We start from the raw sequence: 21,872 nt of genomic DNA, 5'->3' as shown, positions 1-21,872 counted from the left end.
TATTTTTATAGTTAATTATCTATCTAACTATTACTCCCTCCGTCCCATAATGTTACAACCTAGGATGGGATGAGACCCATCCTAGGACTACGAATCTAGACATGCCTCAAGCTGCCACGTGGCGTTCTAATAAATTAGAGAAAATCCTAGAAATTTTAAGAAAAAAACAAAACATCCACCCCTTGATTTTCACTTAAATTGGTGTGTCCAATATTATACACCGTTAGATAAAATTGATCTTAAAACAAACCAAATAATATGGGTCCCACCTCTCCTATTTCTCGCGCGTGCATAGGTGTAGGTCACGTGGGCCTGTAGTACGTACGCCTCCCTCCATTTTTCTCCTTTTTTTTCTTCTTTTTTCCATTTATACAATTTGATATATATTTGTTTAAATAATCATAATTTTTTAAAAAGGAAAATACCATCGTATAACTCTTTATAAACACAGGTAACTAAATTAGCTATACAGACTTTGAAAATAAAATTTACACCATATTATATGTAAATTAGCTCTAAAATCAATAATGTAAGATAATTTACTTTGTACTATTATTTTCATATAATGCAATATATTAAAATAAAGCTTACACAATATTATATTGTGTAACTATCAAATAAACAATTTAAGATCTATATTAACTAATATATATGTGTAATTAAACAGATAGACCCATTATTTAAATCATCGGATCTATTTTTTTAATTACTTTGGACTATTATTCTCGAATAATTTAGTGTTTTAAAATAAAATCTACACCATCACCATTATGTTGTGTACCCATTAAATTAACAATTTAAAACATATATATTAACTAATTTATATTTACACTAAAACCGGTGGACCCATTATTTAAATCATCGGATCTATTGTTAATAATGTCTAAAGTTCTCTTTTTGGCACACTGCACAATGCACGTCTGCACCTTTGCCTTTCACACATATGATAAAGTGTCGTGTTTGAGACATCTTGGGTGATCACAACCACTGCAGCGCTACCGCTGTTGTTAATAGCATGAAAAGAAAATTAAAGATTTGATGCAGCGAGAGAAGAATTAAGTACCGTGGAACACTTAACTCTGTTTAAGCTGAAATCGAGAGTTGATTAAATAATAATTATAATGTATTGTGTTATGTTGTATTTGGATTTTGTATTATTTGTTCGTATGGTTGAAAGAAATTATTATGTTATAATTGTGAGCACAATATTAACGAATATCAATAGAACTCTTGATAGGATAAGAGTGTTATAAGGGAGTTTAAGGCCCTATTTTTCCCTGATTCCATCTTTTGAATTTTCGTTTGCACGCTCCACGCTTTCCATGTTACTAAATGGTGCTTTTCTTAAACAACTTTTTAACTTTTTAGAAGTCAATTCATTCGTTTATAATCTCAAATAGCTATCACATAAATTAGATAATTCATCAATTTCAGTTGTCCTAACCCCTAAAGTACATATTTTTTCGTGCGAGTCATGGTGATAAGTAAATTGGTGATCAACGCATAATCAAAGTCGTAAGATGAATCTGTAAGAACTACTATGACCAATTGTAAATAGGTATCAAAATTAATTGCTATTAATTAAACATCTAATGGCTTGCTAGCAACATATTTAATTTTTCTCTACGTGTATATAAACATGGACGAAACTAGAACGAATATTAACATACATCCCATACATATATATTACATCTTAATATTCTAATTATATGTGGTAAGCCCATTAAAATTTCTTAAAATGCCCTCAAGATGCCACATGGTGCTCTAATAAATTAGAGAAAATATTAGAAATTCTAAAAAAAAGCAAAGTATCTATTACTTGATTTTCACTTGAATCGTTGGGTCCAATATTATAAACCATTAGATTAAATTGATCTTAGAACAAACTAAATACTACAAGGTCCCACCTCTCCACCTTTAGTACGCACCTACGTACGTGGGTACCTACGCTTCCCCTCCTTTTTTTTATTTTTCCCTTTATTCTTTTTCTCCATGAATATGCTCCCCTCCCTTTCTTACTATATCATGCACCTTTATGAGACGATTTAATCTATTTACTCAGAAAAAAACATGATTCAAAAGTCGTAAGTACTTAATCCATCTCCCACTCTGAATGGATTTTTAAGATACCTTAACAAAAAATAGAACCCTTAAATTATTACAAAATAACAGTATGCGAACTTTAGTTTGCCCTTAATCTATGAGATAATTTTTTTTAACAAACAATAAAAATCTTACCTTTCAATAATATAAGTGCTCGCGCATACGCGCGGGCCACCTTCCTACTTGTATGAATGGGCTATTAGATTAGCTATAGTTGTTTTGGAGCTAACAGTTGGCTATACTATTAAACTTGCTCTAAGGGAATGCGATCCTTTTGTCCAGATTTGTATTAGGAGAAATCACATCTCCTCCTATATTAATTTTTTTTTCTGACGAAGGAGTACAGTCCAAGCAGCAATAGCTGGACTCATGCAGTCAGCACATGTGGCATGCGAACTGGGGGATGTAGCACAGGGCCGACGGATCGTCAGGCGCAGCAAAGAAATTAATTAAGTACAGTTTAATTGAGATGCATGGAATACTTGGATATTTATTTATATTCTAGACCTTTATTTCCTCCGAAATCTCCGTGGAATTTTGTGATAATATTTTGGGTGGATGTGATATTGTTCGTCTTAGTTCTATGCAGAATGTTAGAGTTTAGTCGGATATGCTTACATAATCGGTTACAAATTAATTAAAACTTAAAGTTTGTAATATGTATTAGGAATTTAGGATAGTAGTAGAGTTGAATTTAGCCATGGCTCTCACTTAAATAGAGCCACACCGGCCGAGGGTCGTTATACCCGGATATTCATGTAATATGCTGGATCGGAAAAATATATTCGTAATTAGTGTCCTATAGATATAGGTTTTGGCTAAATTTTATTAATAAATATTGTGGCTCGGTATCGTCATTATATTTGCAACTTCTATAGTCTTTTTTCGTGCTCGGTTATCAACGTTGATTTCGGTGCTAGTTTTATAACATGTTGATCTTATCTGTTGAGGCAATTTTAGTTTTCTCTATCGGTAGTGCAATCAGTCTACCGTTTTCGTCTTTTAATTATCCTACCACCTCAATTTTATATATAATACAATAGTACAATTTAATTACAAGGTTTTTTCCCAGGGGTAATAGGACCCGTAAGTAAGTAGTCTAAATCGTTTTTATTACTGATAATTTGCAATGGTATAAAACGATATTACTAGTCGTGATAAACGTAAAAGTACTAATCTGTTAATACTATTTTTGATTCAGACACCAGTACCTACCTGGCATCAAACGGTATCAACTCCAACACATGCGATTTTCACGAATATGCTTCTACCTGGCATCAAACGGTATCGATCAGCTCCATCATATAATGCATGCATGTCTGCATATAATGACATTAGGCGATGTGACATTGTGCCTAACTGCCTACCCTCTCTCTTTTTTAATCTTTGGTATATTTACCTCTTTTCTATTTTACTTACTCCCTCCATCCTAGAATATAAGTATTCTTTTTGACTTTGACACGGTCTTTAAGATGCTACTTTGACCAACAATATCTATAAAAATAAAATGTTTTAAATAACAAGAATATAAGTATTTTTTTTATTTTCTTGCTATTAATGGTTAAAGTTTAAAATGGTTGACCTGACACTATGCTAAAGATGCTTATATTATGGGATGTGGGGAGTACGTTCAGAATCCCGTACTGAAATTAACTTTTCAGTTTCAAAGTTAAGTTCGTGCCTTAATTTGGTTTGTGAGGATAAAAACAGCACAAACTTTACATAACTTTTAACTTCACAAATTAATGTCCCATAACCTACCGGAAAAAAACACACTGATCAGCTTAATGCGTCTAAAACCAGTAAAGCAAGCATAATCAATTGCTAGTATAAAATTAAATCATCAATCTCATGCTCGCATTATTAAATTACATAAAGCGCGACAGTGAAATTTTGTATGGATGTATGATGTATAGCTATATCACATGCTTCCTCGGTTTTAAAATATAAGGAATTTTGGATGGACGTGACATATACCAGTACAATGAATCTGGACACGTCACCCTAGTACGATGAATCTGGACACATGTCCATATTTATTTTATTGTGACGTGTCCAGATTTATTATACTGGGATGTGTCATATCCACATAAAATTCCTTATATTTTGGGTTAGAGTGAGTATTGTTCTGTCTTAGAAATATATTAGTCTATTCGGTTGCATTGCGGTGCTGCCGGCGCAGACCCGACTAGGCGTAAATATAAAGAAAAGAGAAAATATCATTTGGTGAAATGGTGACGAGTTCCAGATAATAATGAACTGATTCATCTTAGGCCTTGTTTAGTTCGTGAAAATAAAATTTTTAGGTGTCACATCGAATATTTGACTGAATGTCGGAAGGGGTTTTCGGACACGAATGAAAAAACTAATTTCATAACTCACCTAGAAACCGCGAGACTAATCTTTTGAGCCTAATTAAGTCGTCATTAGCACATGTGGGTTACTGTAGTACTTATGGATAATCATGGACTAATTAGGCTCAAAAGACTCGTCTCGAGATTTCTATACAAACTGTGCAATTAGTTTTTGTTTTTATCTATGTTTAATGCTTCATATATGTGCACAAAAATTCGATGTGATGTTTTTTGAGCTAAACCAGGCCTTACTACTGCTACTACTGCAAATGTGCAATGCACCTCAAGGAGGGCAGTTTAGATCTGACAAAGAGGATAAAATTTCTGCAATTATTGGGGTACGGTCCACCTAAGGTGTGGGCCCAACAGATCACATCCTAGTCACCCGGTTGGTGAACTGGCTCGTGTGGGCCCCACCTGCTCCCAATCTCCATTCTCCTCATCACATATCCATAAGTCTGCTACTACTACTTAATTAGCTAAGGTTTAGCTATAGCTAAGCTCACTGACTATGCATGAAGCTTCCAGAGGCAGTGAGGCACCACAAATTTTCAGACACATGCTGGCTGGAGTAGTGTAAATATACACACACACACACTCTCTCTCTCATAGTAACAGGGCTCAAGGGCCAACAAGATTAGCACTCACTGGTTCTTCTTCCTTGTTTATTTGGTATGTTCATTAGTTCTTTGCTTTGCATGAAAAAAAGCTAGCTGTTATGTTGCTATTTCTGCACTTACCTTGAGCAAAACTGTTGAGGTGTTTTGCTGTGAATGTGTGTTCTGGGTGTTTTGGTTTGTTCCAAGATAATTTAACAAGGCTGCTAGATCTGTTTCAAGTTCAGTTCTTGAGCTCAGAGATGGTTTCGTTGTGCTTCTTGAATCTTTAGCAATCCTAGAGCTGTGGTCTGTGGTATGCAGGAACATGAAGCTTCTCTTCTCCATTTCTTCCAGAGTTTATGGGAATCGTTGTGGTTCACATGTTCTTGGTGTTAGAACATGCAAGTGCATGTGCATTGACTTCTTAATTTGTTGTTCCTGCAAGTGCATGTGTTTTCTGTTATTTGCTCACACAGTGTGTTGGATCATGTTGACTTGAATTATTTATAGAAGAGATTGTTTTGGAGAGCATAGATCTTTGGAAAGTAATGTCCATGGATTATGCTCTGCATCTTTCTGCGTCTTCTTTCTGATGATGCTGAAAATGCTTCTTGTAATGTTTCCACTCCAATCCAAAGCTGTTCTTAGCTTCACTCTTCAGTGTTCCTTCCTTCTGTGAGTTCACTTATATGGTACAGCTGAACAGAGACTGATAGAAGCTTGGTTCCTGGATTGAATTTTAAGTTATTTTAGCCTTTTGTTGTAGAGGAATCTGATCTGTATATGTTGTCGGAAAGTTCAGGTGAACAATTCTTCTTTGTTACTACCTCTGCTGTTTCCTGAACAGTTCTTGAGCTGCAACCATGTAGCTGAAGCTGTATACTTGTATTTCGCTTTCAGAGATCACATATTTCCATCGCACACCTCTCTTACATCTTCCAGAGTTCAGTCTATGTTTTTTTTTTGTTCTCATGTTCTTGGTTTCAATGCAATACACAAAATCCTAATGAATCTTTCCCACTGAGAGTTTGGATTGAATCTTGTTCTTTCCAGTTCATAGCTTTACACAGTGATCTGTTGCTCACTGACTTTGCAGAGTAACACCGTTTACCAAGTCTGACAGAGTTTCATGGAGCAGGTAATTACTCTGTCCCTGATTCTTCTCCGGCTCCGGCGAGATCATGTATCTTGTGAAGGATATCGGCGGCGCCATTGCGCTGATGGGCGTGTCACTGGTGCTCCTGGGCACATGGCCGGTGGTCCTCGCCGTGCTGGAGCGCCGCGGCCGCCTCCCGCAGCACACCTACCTGGACTACTCCATCACCAACTTCCTCGCCGCCCTCCTCGTCGCCTTCACCTTCGGCCAGATCGGCGCCGACACGCCGGAGACGCCTAATTTCCTCACACAGCTCACCCAGGTTAGTGCCCATGGTTATTCTTGTCTGAATTTAGACATGTTAGTCTGAAGGAAGTGATGCTCATTTCAGACATTCAGTATGTTGGTCTAGTACAGTTTTCAGACTTTTCAGACATGGGGTACAACCTTTTCTGAAAAACTGTGGTTTGTCACTAGGAAGTGAATTTTGTTGGTTTTTTACATTCATGTTGGATGTAGAGGCCGGGTTCCAATCCATTGTCTAAAAAAAAAGGGAAGTGAACCTTGTTTCCTGTCGGAAGAGGCCAAAGATGTAAACTGTTTTCATTATCTAAAAAAAGGAAGTGAACCCAGTGTATCAGGCTTGTGTTAATAGAAAACTCTGAAAATTTCAGTTGATCAATGCTGGATAACCTTTTTTTTTTCAAATAAAGATGCAGGACAACTGGCCTTCAATCTTGTTCGCGATGTCGGGTGGCATCTTTAACGGCCTAGGGACACTGGCCACGCAGTACGGGTGGGCGTTCGTCGGGCTTTCGGTCACCGAGGTCATGGCGTCAAGCCTGAAGGTTGTCATAGGTACAAAAAAATTCAGAGTGATATGCTCTCCTGATAATAAGAATGATGCCTGATGCTTGTATAGCATTTACTGTTCAGAATCTGAAAATGACAATATGGTGTGACTGAGAAACTTCTCTTCCAGGGACAACACTGAACTATTTTCTCGATGGCCGGATCAACAAGGCGGAGATTCTTTTCCCCGGTGTCGGATGCTTTCTGATTGCAGCCTGCCTTGGATCTCTTGTTCACTCTTCCAATGCTGCTGACAACCAGGAGAAGCTGTCTAGTGCCATGGTGAACCACAGCAACACCAATGGGTATAAACTCTCTTCTTCCGTTTTTCACTCATGTGGTGAATCCGTTTCATCAGTTCTGCCTAAATTCTACTTCTGAAATACTGAAAATTTTGAAAAATAACACGTATATAAGGTAATTTGCTTTTACTTGAATTTTATTTGGTTGTTGCTAATTGCGACCAATGTATCATTTGTGCATCAGTACATTATTCCAATGCAGTAAATTCATCTGAACAAACAATGTAATTAACTTGAACTCTCAACAGGGACACTGAAAATGAAGAACTCACCAAGCACCTCCTTGAGATAGGTACTAATCAGATTTAGTCTGAAAATAATAGTATATCATAGAGCTATGTGTACTAATCTTTCAATTGACAGAACAACCCAAGGATTGTGAAGAACAAGAGCCTGAAGTGGCACCGGCTGCCCAGGCTGTGGAAAAACTAGAGGCAGGAACAGCTGATTTCCTGGTTGACCTTGAGGGGAAGAGATCTATTAAAGTACGTACTTATAATACTAACCGTACCAATATATTAGTTAAAATGTCATGACTAAACTGCAGAAATTCAGGTGGAGCAATTGCAAAGCAGAGTTGCTAGCAAAATTTCCACAAATGAAAATCCATGTATCTCTAAGGAACTTTTTTTAAAAATCTGACACAACCTTCCATGTATTTCCAACATACTCCCTCCGTTTCATATTATAAGTCGTTTGACTTTTTCCCCAGTTATACTTCATTAAGTTTGATCAAGTTTATAGAAAAGTATAATAGTATTTTCAATAAAAGGCAAATGTATTATCAAAATATATTCAATATTAGATTTAATAATCTAATTCGATATTTTATATGTTACTAAGTTTTCCTATATATTTAGTCAAACTTAACAAAGTTTGACTGAAAAAAATCGAACTGACTTATGATATAAAACGGGGGGGAAGCAGTAAAATTCACACTTTCACAACAGAAACACCAACTCAACAACATTAATTTGTTTCTTCTCCATGACACAAAAGACCTTCTGAAAAAAAAAAAACTTCACATTCAGGTGCTCGGATCGAACACCTTCCTGGGCCTCGGCATCGTCACCTTCGCCGGCGTGAGCTACTCCCTCTTCTCGCCGGCGTTCAACCTCGCCACCAACGACCAGTGGCACACGCTCGGGGAGGGCGTCCCCCACATGGTGGTGTACACGGCATTCTTCTACTTCTCCCTCGCCTGCTTCGCCATCGGCATCGCCCTCAACATCTGGTTCCTCTACCACCCCATGGTCGGCGTGCCGCGGTCGTCGCTCACGGCCTACCTGAAGGATTGGAAGGGGAGGGATCTTGCTCTCGTCGCAGGCATGGTGTGTGGCCTTGGCAATGCGTTCCAGTTCATGGCTGGGCAGGCTGCTGGGTATGCTGCTGCTGACGCTGTCCAGGTACACCATCTTTCTTCAATCCAGGCCGTCTGCAGTACTGCTGTCGAAACTAAATTTCTGCTATTCTAAAAGGGTAGCAAACAAGCTAGAAAAGTAGATGGGTTATGAGACGGATGATTTATATAGGTTCACGTCTTATAGGTATATGGTATCCATAATCTCCACAACTGTAGAGGATCTTTCTCAGCTCAATTTGCATTTCTTGGGAGATATTCTCTCTCGTTATAAATATTTGATGATTAGGATAAGATTTCATTAAAATTTTGGGATTTGACATTCAGTAACTTCTCAATTTGGCTGTATATATCCACTTGTAGATATATAGACCGGATTTCTACCCATTATCTTTTTTAAAAAGTATTTTTTAAAAAATTATTGGTTTAAAAATTAGTGTGTGCAGATTAGGATAAACTTGTTCTGAAATAAAATTAATGGCCAAAGTTTTGATTTGACCAAATCTTATCCTAAACGTTAAATATTTACGACCTGGAGAGAGGAGTACATGACTTGAACATTTTATCAGGCAAGCATTAATGATCCTCAAGATGAAGATTCATATGTGCAAATTATGATCTGATCATGGTTTTGGAATTTGACAGTATGAGAAGAAGACGATATGGGTTTTCTGAAACTCTGAACATGAATGGGCCGGGGCGTGTGTCTGAACTTTTCTGAACATTATTTCTGCTGCAGGCGTTGCCGCTGGTGAGCACGGTGTGGGGGATCGTGCTGTTCGGCGAGTACCGGAGATCGTCGCGGCGGACTTACACTCTCCTGGGGAGCATGCTGTTCATGTTCGTCGTCGCCATGGTCATCCTCATGGCGTCGTCGGCGCACCGGAGGCCGCTCTGATGGCGGCCGGCCGGCGGCTGCCGTCGACCTCCTCCTCTCCTCATGGACATGACCGAGAAACATCAGAAGAAGAAGAAGAAGCTGCATATGTACAGCTCCATTGATCTGACCACATCAGTGTGTAGTTCCTGACCTTCTCGACGTAGGATCTATGCATATTGCCTCCCGGTGCTTGCGCATCGGCGAGGCTACACATCAATTAATTTCTTCTGCAATGAGCAACCATGGGATGGGGGAGTGAATTTGGAGATGTGATTGGACTAGTATATAGTGTAATGTTGTAATATATGTCTCAGCTTCTTTGTGTGAAGCTTCTGTGAAGGGAACCAAAATAATTTTCAAATGTATAAATTTTGATCAATGTTATGAGGAGCTACTTCCTCCGTTTCACAATGTAAGTCATTACATTCATATTAATGCTAATGATTCTAGATAGATATATATGTCTAGATTCATTAGCATCAATACGAATGTGGAAAATGCTAGAATGACTTACATTGTGAAATGGAGGGAGTAGCTATTAAGGCTAGCTCTAGTAAAACCAGATTAATAACCTTTTTGTAATCCTCAAAGTAGAAATGTTACAACTTTGACAATGAAAGAATCAATAATGGCATTATGACGTCATGAGGGCTTTTTTCCTGAAATCAGGTTCATATTTTCTTTTCTATACGTGCAGTCTAAATATTGGTCCTAGAACAGTTTTTCCCCCCCTGAATTTTGCAACGACATTAAGTTGATTATCAGTGCTAAAATGACTCCAACAAAAATACTAAAATGTGTCTCCCGGTGAAAAATAATTGTGTTTTTCTTTGACAGATAAGAATATATACTCACATAGGCATCTCCTTAAAGTTTTGAGTAAATTTTACAAAGGGTGGTGACTTGGCAAGTGATGTCATCAGCACATAGGTGACCGGTCCCACATCAATCGCTGATTAGTCCCTTGCATGGTCCATACTCCATCCATACCAGTTCTTGTCATGGTTGAAAACAGAGTTGGGGCACACCTACAGGCTACTCTAGATCTAGTCTGTGTTGGATAGTAAAGGTTGGGAAAACTTTTCCCGCACACAGAAAACGTGATAACTCATTAATATATGATTAATTAATTATGAATATGATTTTTTTTAATTAATATTTTTATAAAAAATATAAAAACACGATGTTTAATAATTAGGGAAGCATGCGTCTGAGAAACGAAAGAGTAGAGAGGCCTCGGTCCCGGGCCATCTACATAGGTGAGATGGCATTTCAACTAAAACTCTGGTTTGTCTAGATCAGACTAAGACTAACACGAGTTATTTTAACTAGAGGTTCGTTTGCATGCTACAGTAAGTGGCGCGATTAAAATATTTGCAGTGTTTGAATCATCCAAGGATGTTGAACACACTATATATATTTTAATTTGTAGATGCAATGAATGAGTGAAGATCATTTCTTATTGATTTTGATTTATATGACTGAGCTGATGGTGATCCAGTAAGCTTGCGTTTAAAACAGCCCTATTGACTAACTGACTGCTTGTGCAGTTGTGCTCGATATATAGGCTGACAGAAACTATCTGTGAAATCTTCATTTTTTGGTTAGTTCAGTGTCACTGTCCATCAAGAGGAAACCTATTACCAGTAATTAATACTGTCACAGTATAGGACTGAATGATTCGTACTCCCTCCGTCAAAAAAAAAACACTCAACCAAGGGACAACGAATCTAGCTAGATAACGAGTTTTTTTTTTACGGAGGGAGTAAAAGAAAAATACAGTAGGAATCATCTCTGCTGTATCACAGGTGGATGATGACGATGATCATGATGATGGTAATTGTGACCTGTACGTATTCCTGGTGTATTTTCGAAGAATGCATGGTGGGAGTGGCGTGCTACTGGTCTGGAAGGAATCACAATGGAAGAGATACAAGATCACCTAGGATAACTCCCATTTGGTTTTGCCAAAAGTAGTTAATTTGTTACCAGCAAAACCCAGTTAAGATCTACTCCCTCCGTTTCAGGTTATAAAATTTTCTAGCATTGTCCACATGTATATAGATGTTAATATGTCTAGATTCATTAATATATATATGAATATGGGTAATACTAGAAAGTCTTATAATATGAAACGGAGGAAGTACTTGGGTAGGGACGGATCTAATTCTAATAGAGGGGGCTTATCTCCTTCTTCCTCCTCAAGCCCCTACTCTTTCTTCTCCCCCTCTTCTTCCCCCTCCTCTCTCCCCTTCTCTCAATGGTGATGATTCAGTAAGGTAAGGGGACTTGAGTCCCCCCATCACCCATGCTAGATTCGTCTCTGTTCTTGGGTTTAACCCCTTTCCTTGTTTAAGTTTCGATTGTTATATATATATATATATATATATATATATATATATATATATATATATATATATATATATATATATATATATATATATATGTGGTCACACTTGTTGTAATATGTAACATCTTCATATAATCTTAATAAAATTGGTCGGGGCTTTTTCTTTATTGCAAACCCAATGAAATTACAAGTACGTGTATTACATAAGTATGATTTCTTTTAGCCATCTATATATAAGTAACTAAAATAGTTTTATAGCTAAATTCATCTTACCGGTCACTACCTTTGTTATTTTTTGTTAATGTTTTGGATATCAACACATTCTCCCGTGCACATGTTTTATAATTACTTTTCAGAAGTATATATTTATATAAATTATTGAAAAATATAACTATATGAAATATTATTTTATGACAAATATAATTATCACATTTTAAATCTTGGTATATTTGCATCTATAGATTTTGAGATTTGACGACACGTGTTGTAGGGCACCGTCCTTTTCAGAAGAGAGATGGTACGACATAATGCTACCTATCACTTACAATATATATTTCAAAGTCACGTTTGTAAAATCGTACTCCGTCCAGCAATGAAAGCATGCCTTTTTTGGATGAGTAACTTCAGAAATGTTATTTAATTGAATGGATACTTGAAAATGATAATTATATATTTGCCCCAAAAGGTACTTTTATAAAGTACTTTGGACATTTTCTAATTAATCTGAAATTTTCTGACGAAAATTTGTAGTGTGGAAGTGAATTGTCAATTTTGCATTTTGACAATTGCGTCCATATATATCTAAAGCGACGTGTTTAATTCATGACACTGGAAGAGTACATATGACCGGGGGAACTGTCTGTAAAAAGATGTTTACCATATATTTGAACACAATATTCTTCTATGGTGACGCTCTCTGCAGTTAATTAGGCTCGCAATTTCTTCACGTTTTAACATTGGTCGATGTGATCGACACTGTAATTAGTAGTACACTACTCTATCGTTTTCATCGTCCAGATAGGAGGGAATTAAAGCAACTTGGTCAATTAATTGATTGCTGGACGTTGGCCAAGTCTATGTCTCTGAATTAAGGCTTTAGAAACTTTACTCGCTTTGACTTTTGACTTTTTTTTTTCTAATTAAACCTTATTCTAGTTTGATCGTGTTTATTAGAAAATATATTATTTTTAATGTTAGTTTTAATGAAACTAATTTAATATTTTAGATGTCGCTAACTTTTTTTATAGTTTTGATCAAGTTTGATTTAAAATACATAAAATTAATTTATAATGTAAAACAGATGAAGTAATATTTAACTGATCGTGACAAGAACATATGAGATGTCATCGCCATCCTCAGTTAAGTTAATTAACTGTGAAGTTTGGAGTGTAAGAGTCAAACACACCATTGAAAGTACACACACATTTGAAAGTATAATGATATGAACTTTCTCTTTTCTCTTTTAGGATTAAATGATATTTGAAGTACAAGTTGAAAGCGTACCTACACTTTGATACATACAACATGTACCAACGTGTACACATGTAGTCTTGACAAGATTAGAGACGTAACCTCGCGTGAGTACGGTCATGTGCTTTAATTGGTGTCACACCCGTGTGCATACATGTAGTACCTCTTGGGATTAAATTCTAATAAATACAAATGCTCATGCTAAGTCTATGATTCGAGTCGGGTAAATAGGTACCACCACATGAATATTGATACCTCAATTTGCAGTTAAAAATTAGACTGTATTAATAGCAGGCATGTTAAGGTTGAGTTTGTTGTTGTAGTTCTGAAAAAGGAGTTTGTTATCGTATTGCTATATTGTGATTTTTTTTCTTATTTTATTAATTGCTTGAAAATAAAATTTATAGTTGATGTGTTTGTTACATATCAATTACAATTAAATAAAAATATGATATCCAACTTTGTTTAGTTATCTAACCAGCTGAACTATGTCCAGTTTGTAATTATTTTATATTTTTCGAGCACGATAACATTATCATTTGCATAAATCTACTAGAAACTATTTACCAAATAATGAAATATCAAAAGCCATCACAACAAACAAGATTTTATATTGGGCTTTGTGTTGGTTGTAAGGGTGTTTTTGGGGCAATCTCGTCTGTGTTTCGTTATTGGCCTAGCGGCGATCGGTCACGTTTAGCGGTGGCCGGTCCGGTGCTAGCCTTTTCTCGGACTTATATGTTAGCATTATCGGTGTGTGTGGTGGTATAATTTTTTTTCCTGGTTACGATCTTTTAAGGTAATAATATTGTAATTTTTTTCTGCTATATGAATAGAACTTCGTAAAAAAAAACAATTAATTCACTGCAATACGAAATGCAGCGTAGTACTCTGGCACATCTTCACGTGCCACTTGATTATTCATATTCGTACCTACCGTGATCTTCACCCAATGCCCGCCACCTGAAAATCTAAATGTATACTCCCTCCGTTTCGAAATGTTTGACGCCGTTGACTTTTTAGCACATGTTTGACCGTTCGTTTTATTAAAAACTTTTGTGAAATATGTAAAATTATATACGTATATAAAAATATATTTAACAATGAATCAAATGATATGAAAGAATTAATAATTAGTTAAATTTTTTTGAATAAGACGAACGGTCAAACATGTGCTAAAAAGTCAACGGCGCCAAACATTTCGAAACGGAGGGATTAGTATCTATCATACATATGGAACCTCCTCGCGAGCCACGTTTTTCTAACAAAATGATTCACTTGCTTTGAACACTTGCGCTAAAGGCTAGCTGCCATGCTTTATTTGGTAGAAATATTTATTTTTTTATTAATCCATCCATTAGCAAGTTGCCACTTTTAGATGTGGTGTTTAACTATTAACCACTTATATATGTATCATATGTAGATTTCTATATATCTATGACATGTAGATAGTATGGTAAATATTAAACATCACATCTAAAAGTGACAAATCGTACAATATATATCTCTCGTCATCGAAAGATTTGGAACATGGACACAAGAAATTGTCATGCATATTGTCCTGCCACGTGCAAGATTAGCTAGAATAACATAATTAAATTAAGGGCCACTAAAACTTTCGCCACAGAATTAAGGTAGCCTTTTTGTAAAATTATTCTTTAAAGGTCCGTATATATATGTCGTCGAAAAAAGAAAGTGAATTTTCTGCCTTGAGGTCATATTTTACTACTACTTCCGTCCAAAAAAAAATTGCATTTCTAACTCTAAGGCTTTGTCCCATAAAAATTGTATTTCTAGCCATATGGGGCCCAGCAAATTGATTTATCTAGATAAGTTTCCTTAAGTTCTCTCAGCTTGTAATTTAAGTATGCTAATTATATGGGTTAATTCTCTCAAACTTCCTTTTAATGATTTGTATATATGGAATGTGTGCATGCAATGGGTTCATTAAATAAGGTCATTGTGGTCATTTTTCAATCCTATTGTTATGTCCTAAATTAGCTAGAAATGTAATTTTTATGGGACGGAGGGAGTATTGTACATTTGATAGTGCGGCAATAAAATTTATTAAGGGGTAAAGATGAAACCGATATGCATGTCAAGAGAACATATAAAATGCACGAATATCTTTTTTTAATAAGCAAATAAATCAAGGTTATATTCTAATTCTATAACCATGATACCTACTATAAGAAAGCACATGTTAATAGCTTCCAAACTAGTGGCGCCCATAGCTGGATAGCACCAAGAGCCAGGATGACACCGGAAACAAAGCCAATAATGTAAATTTTCTACAGAAAAAAAATCTCGTGTAGACCGATAGAGTAGCTCTAAAGGGAGCATAACTTTAGATCCGTACATGAGGAAGAAAGGGGTATCTTTGGTGGGTGTAGTCAAGGTGGTACGAATGGCCCACGAAACAAAAGGGAGCTCCTCAACCCAGCTTGAATGGCAGGTCATGAGCCTATTGTATACACTATCCCATTGGCCCACTCGACTTGCTTATTGCTCTGAGGATGGGAAACTAATGCGGAGCAGATTTTTATGTTGAGTTCGAAGCAGTAATCCTGAAAGGTACCGCTTGTGAATTGGGAGCCGTTATCTGTCAACATCTGATATGGAAGCCCGTATCGATAGAATATCCCTCTGATGAACTTGATGGCGTGTTCGGCTCTGATTTCTCTTGTTGGCTCCGCTTCTATCCACTTAATGAACTTGTTGATAGCCATGAATAAAAATTTGTAGTCGCCTTGTCCTCGTGAAAAATATTCGAGGATGTCAAGCCCCCAACACGAAAACGACATAAGGATCGTTTGGAGGGCTTGGGCTAGTAACTTGGTATATTTTCTGCTTCCGTATCATCTTCCGGTAACTTGTCAGCGTTGAGAAAATCGATGAGCGGTGTGCGCCAGTCCTAAGTGGTCTCAATGTCCGTGATGGTTTTGTCAATCTGAGTAGTAGCTTTTGAGCTAACGTTGGTGGTGCTATTAATGTTGCCGTCTGGTGAACTCTTGATGGATCGACTAGTTAATACTTCTAGGAATGTGTCAGGTTCAACCTGCTCTCTCCTAAAAGCTCGTCAGGCAAGGTTGTTGGCATCGGCGTTATCTTTGTGATAGACATGGCACACTTCGAGCCCATCAAACCTACGCTCCAACTTTCTAACTTCTGCTAGATACTTGGACAACTCGGGATTTGAGCATTTGTGATCCTTGTGCCCTTGATTAGCGACTATTTCTGAATCCCCTTTCCAAACTAGTCGTTTGACCACAAGTGACGCGGTTGCTCTAAGTCCAGCGAGAAGTCCTTCGTATTCCCCATTGTTGTTGGTTGCTCAGAAATCTAACTAGTCAGCATGTCGAAACTGATCTTCGGTTGGTGATGTGAAAATGAATTCAGCTCTTGCTCATTGGCTGTTAAATGCACCATCAAAGGCCATTGTCCAATGTTTGTTGTCCGTACGATCAACTTTGTCCTCCTCGGGGACGGTCCAATCGGCGATGAAATCTGTGAATACCTGACACTTGATAATCGTTCATGGGTGAAGTGGACATCGAATCGATAACTTTATAATTAGTTTTCAAAGTATATATTTATATAAATTGTTAAAAATATAATTATATGAATTTTTTTTTGACAAATCTATTGGTATAATTTTCGCATTTTCAATGTAGGCATAGTTGCATACATGAGTGATTTAAGATTTTAAGATTTGACGACACGTATAGTAGGGCGCCTTTCTTTTCAGAAGAGAGGTATACATCATAGCATGCTACCTCTCACTTTCAATGTATATTTCAATAGAGATAGTCACGTTTGTAAAACCGTACTCGGTCCAGCAATGAAAGCATGCCTATTTGGATGAGTAACTTCAGAAATTAATGTTATTTAATTGAATGGATATTTGAAAATGATAACTTTATATTTGTCCCAAAGGTACTTTTATAAAGTATTTCGGAGATTTTCTAATCAGAATTTTTCTAACGAAATTTTGCAGTGGAAGTGAATTGTCAATTTTGCATTTTGACAATTGCGTCCATATATATCTAAAGCGACGTGTTTTTCATGACTGGAAGATCAGTATATATGACCGGGGGAACTGTCTGTAATAAGATGTTTACCATAATTAATGAACATAATTGGTCTATGATGACGCTCTGCAGTGAATTAGGCTCACAGTTTCTTCACGTTAAAACATTGGTCGATGTGATCGATACAGTAATTAGGAGTAGTACACTACTCTATCGTTTTCATCGTCCATATAGGAGAGAAAGCAACTTGGTCAATTAATTGATTGTTGGACGTTTGGCCAAAGTCCATGTCTCTGAATTAAGGCTTTAGAAACGTTACTCGCTTTGACCTTTTTTTTTCTAATCAAATTTTTTTTAAGTTTGATCACGTTTATTGGAAAATAAAGCAATATTTTCAGTGTTGATTTTAATAAAACTAATTTAATATTCTAGATGTTGCTAATAAATTTATAGATTTGATCAAGTTTGATTTAGAAAAAAATAGAAAACTTATTATATGAGTAATATTTAACTGATCGCGACGCGAGAACACATGAGATGCCATATCGCCATCCTCCTTTAAGTTAATTGACCGTCCAGTTGGAGTGTAAGAGTACTCAAACACACCATTGAAAGTATAATCATATAAACTCTCTCTTTTGGGATTAAATGATACTCCATCCGTATTTTAATGTATGACGCCGTTGACCTTTTGACCAATGTTTGACCATTTGTTTTATTTAATTTTTTATGTAAATATGAAAATATTTATGTCATGCTTAAAGAATATTTGATAACGAAACAAGTCACGGTAAAATAAATGACAATTACATAAATATTTTGAATAAGATGAATGATTAAACGTTGGATAAAAAGTTAACGACGTCATACATTAAATACAGAGAGATAGGTAGTATTTGAAGTACAAGTTGAAAGCGTACCCACACTTTGATACTACACCAACGTGTAGACATGTCCTAGCACATGTCTTGACAAGATTAGAGGTCTAACCTCGCGTGAGTACGGTCACGTGCTTTAATTCGGATCCTCTGTAATTATGAAGAGACTACAGAGGGAGCTACAGTGTATGTTGTTGGGTCCACATCCAACGGTCCAAAATAAAGTGCTACAGTATAACTAAACAGTGAATGCGAGCCGTAATTGTTGAAATAGTAAAAGATCGAATTATTGTTTAATTAGTAGTATAGCCAGCTACTAGCTTCAAATCATTTATAACCAATCTAATAGCTTATTTATATAATAGTTAACTACAAATATATACTACGACCGCGTTCTAAACAGCTAATGCAGCTTAGCTATTCCTCGTTTTTCATTAGCATACTTTTCAAACTACTAAACGGTTTATTTCGTGTGAAAATTTTCTATATAAAAGATGCTTTAAAAATCAAATAAGTTTATTTTTTATTTTTTTTTAAATAATAATACTTAACTAATTACATTGCTAATCATGTTTCTCGTTTTACGTGTAGCTAATCATCATCACCCAACTGCTGAAAAGAACGCGGCCTACATCATTAATAATTGGTCTCACTGTCTCACTTGTCATACACACAGCGTTTTGGAGTCCGTGCTGCAACTGGCTATAAATCTGTAGCCCCACTTCTCTTCTCTCTCCTGTTTTATTTCCTCCACATAAGCTTGTAGCCGACTTATAGTCTATTATTGTACACCATTAATATATGGTCCCACCTCTCATACACACACAACGTATTAGAGTCCGCATTGCAGTTGGCTATAAGTCTGTAGCATGTTTTCTTTTTTTTGTTTTTGATGGGAAGCCTGTTTTCCTTCTCTCTTCTCTTCTCTCCTTCATATGCTTATAGCTGACTTGTAGAACTCGATCTTATATAGTACTTTACCACAGTATTTGGACACTGTTTTACTGCATTGACTCACTGTAGCAGACTCAGCATATTGTGCTGCAGTCTCACTGTAGCTGCAGTGCTTCTCCGCTGTACCTTGACGACCTGGATCTGTGCATGTACTACCTCTTAGGCACCGTTTGGATAACGGAAAAGGAAATGATTTTCCAGCTATGAAGGGATAACTTTAAATCCTAACCATTCATTTTTTTCTACCTTATTTTATCCTAGGTCTTAATTTATTTCCTGTAGGATCGAACACAAGCAATCAAACCTACCAGAGAGGGGGTGAATGGTAGGGAAAACCAAAAACCCAAAAACTTTTAGCGGAAATAAAAGTTACCCTCAAATCGATGGAAATCTCGACGTAGTCCTGTCGCCGCCGGTCGGATTGCTCGTATGCCGCCAGTCTAACCGCCGTCTTGTCACCGGTTGAACCGTCGGTATGTCACCGGTTAGACCGCCGAACCCGATGAAATACAAATCGAAGAACTCTCAAAGTAGATGACAACTTTATTGCTTCTCTCTGTGTTTACAAAGTGCAACAACAGCACTCCTTACAAAAATCTCGACTAATCTCGAAACCCTAACTAAACTATCAACTCCACGCTCTGAAAAGCGATACCGGGAGGCTACCTCTCCCTCTCTATTTATACCGAAAACCTCCTACTCAAAGTAGGAGAACAACTCCTAGTCACACTAGGACTCTATCCTCAATTACCAAACCTAAATTGTAATTCTCTCAAACTACAGCCGCACGCATCTCCTGTACCGGCTCGGTCTCGGTCTCCATCGCACGGGACGACACCAACTTGGCCTCTCTACCTTGCCACATTTCCCAATCCCAATCCTACCCCTCATTTTCCATTATCCAAACATAGCCTTAGGATTAAATTCTAATAATAGATACAAATGCTCATGCTAAGGCCGTGTTTAGTTTCAAATTTTTTTCTTCAAACTTACAACTTTTCCATCACATCAAAACTTTTCTACGCACACAAATTTTCAACTTTTCCAACACATCGTTCCAATTTCAACCAAACTTCTAATTTTGGTGTGAACTAAACACAACCTAAGTCTTTGATTCGAGTTGGGTAAAAATATTTTGCCGCATGAGTTAATGATACCTCAATTCGTAATTAAAAATGATATTTTACTAATATGTGACATATTAAGGTTGCGTTGTTGTTGTCTATATTGTGTATTTTCTTTGTGTTTATTTTATTCTGTAAAAATATAAATTTATAATTGATGTCACTAATATAGATTCGATTTTTCTATACGGCCAAAATCAAATTTTGCATGTGGACGGGCGGCCCGCATGCGCCCAAAGGTCTGCGAAAATTGGATTTTTGCATACGACCAGCACAACCTCATGCGATTTTCGCATGCGAGCACTTAAGCTGACCGCACACGAAAAGGAAAATCATGAAAAAAATAAAAATTCTGAAAATAGAAAACTACACCGTCGCTACCATCGCCGCCGTCCTCTCGTTGCGATTGCCACCACCGTCCTCTAGTCACCACCGCTGTCGTCCTCATCCTCCAGCCGCCGCCATCGACATCGTCCTCCTCCCATCCCCACCCCGTCGTCATCGCCACCGATGGATCCTTGCAGGAGGGGCCGCCACCAGATCGGGGTTGGGGAGGGCAACCACCGATTAATTAATCCGGGCGGGGAGGGTCACTGCCACTGGATCTGGGTGGGGGAGAGTGGTGGCGGCCAGATCGGTGCAGGGGAGATCTGCCGCTGTCGGATCCGAGCGGGGGAGGACCACCGCCGTCACCCACGCCCGTCGCCGCCATCCCACTCGTTCACCGTCGCCGCTGGAGCCTGCACCTGTCGTCCTCGCGCTCCACCGCCATCGCCCTTGTCCTCCACCACCACCCTCGCCCGCCACTGCCGTCAGAGTGAGGGAGGAGAGGGAAGAGGAATGGGGACTAGGAGAGTGAGGGCCGCCAGATCCACCCGGGGGCGGTGGCGGCCGCTGCCGCTCCCTCCCGCTTGGTGAGGAGAGGAAGACAGAGAGGATAGGAGAGAAAGAGAGAGAGGAGAGGAGAGGAGAGGAAGAGGTGAGAGGAAGAGAGAGAGGAGAGGAGGTGAAAAAATTTGAAGTGTTGAGAGGGAAAAGAGAGAGGAGGGGAGAAAATATCCGTGGAAAAGAAGAGCGTATTTTCGCATGCGAAAATCTATTTTTGCATGTGGCCCCTTAAGAGGATCGTATGGGAAAATAAGCTCATTTTTTCATGCGGCTCTCTAAGTGGCCCGCTTGCGAAAATAGATTTTTGCACGTGTGCCTCTTAATGAGCCATATGCGAAAATGGAGATCGATTTTTACACGCATGACCAATTACATTCCAATTGTAATATATAGGGGTCCTTGTAAAAAAATTAGTAGCGTGTGTTTGTTTACATATCAAATTACAATTAAATAAAAATATGTTTTCTAACTTTTTTTTGACTGAAATATGTTTTCTAACTTTGTTTACCTTACCAGCTGAATTATGCTCAGTTCACAATTGTTTTATATTTTTAGAGCATGATTATATTATAGTTTGCATAATTAAATCTAAATAGAAACTATTTACCAAATAATGAAATATTAAAAACCG

General features: G+C 37.5%; 1 protein-coding gene across 3 annotated transcripts; it reads left to right on the top strand.

Annotated features, from left to right (window-relative positions):
• The first annotated feature begins 4,933 nt into the window (after window positions 1–4,933).
• Window positions 4,934–9,940, top strand: LOC4352286 (ureide permease 2). Of its 3 annotated transcripts, none has more exons than XM_015763894.3 (8): window positions 4,934–5,129; window positions 6,195–6,474; window positions 6,866–7,010; window positions 7,135–7,309; window positions 7,555–7,598; window positions 7,670–7,791; window positions 8,338–8,712; window positions 9,406–9,940. In XM_015763894.3, the coding sequence occupies exons 2-8, from the start codon at window positions 6,238–6,240 to the stop codon at window positions 9,562–9,564; spliced, it is 1,257 nt and encodes a 418-aa protein (XP_015619380.1). In that variant the 5' UTR covers window positions 4,934–5,129; window positions 6,195–6,237; the 3' UTR covers window positions 9,565–9,940. The 3 variants fall into 3 exon arrangements, with proteins under 3 accessions (XP_015619380.1, XP_066162420.1, XP_066162419.1); XM_066306323.1 differs by lacking the exon at window positions 4,934–5,129 and adding an exon at window positions 5,132–5,858; XM_066306322.1 differs by lacking the exon at window positions 4,934–5,129 and adding an exon at window positions 5,140–5,369.
• Window positions 9,941–21,872: the final 11,932 nt, after the last annotated feature.

Source organism: Oryza sativa, chromosome 12, assembly GCF_034140825.1.
Source record: "Oryza sativa Japonica Group chromosome 12, ASM3414082v1".
NCBI lineage: Eukaryota > Viridiplantae > Streptophyta > Magnoliopsida > Poales > Poaceae > Oryza > Oryza sativa.
Note: the sequence above shows the minus strand (reverse complement) of the source record. Positions and strands in the feature narration are given on the sequence as shown.

What these genes read in the sequence shown, in the direction of transcription:
- LOC4352286 (XM_015763894.3), top strand. Translation starts at nt 6,238, where the DNA reads ATGTATCTTGTGAAGGATATCGGCGGCGCCATTGCGCTGATGGGCGTG. An exon ending in CAAGCACCTCCTTGAGATAG is followed by an intron (nt 7,599 to 7,669) that starts GTACTAATCAGA and finishes TTCAATTGACAG; the next exon opens with AACAACCCAAGGATTGTGAA. An exon ending in CTGCTGCTGACGCTGTCCAG is followed by an intron (nt 8,713 to 9,405) that starts GTACACCATCTT and finishes TTTCTGCTGCAG; the next exon opens with GCGTTGCCGCTGGTGAGCAC.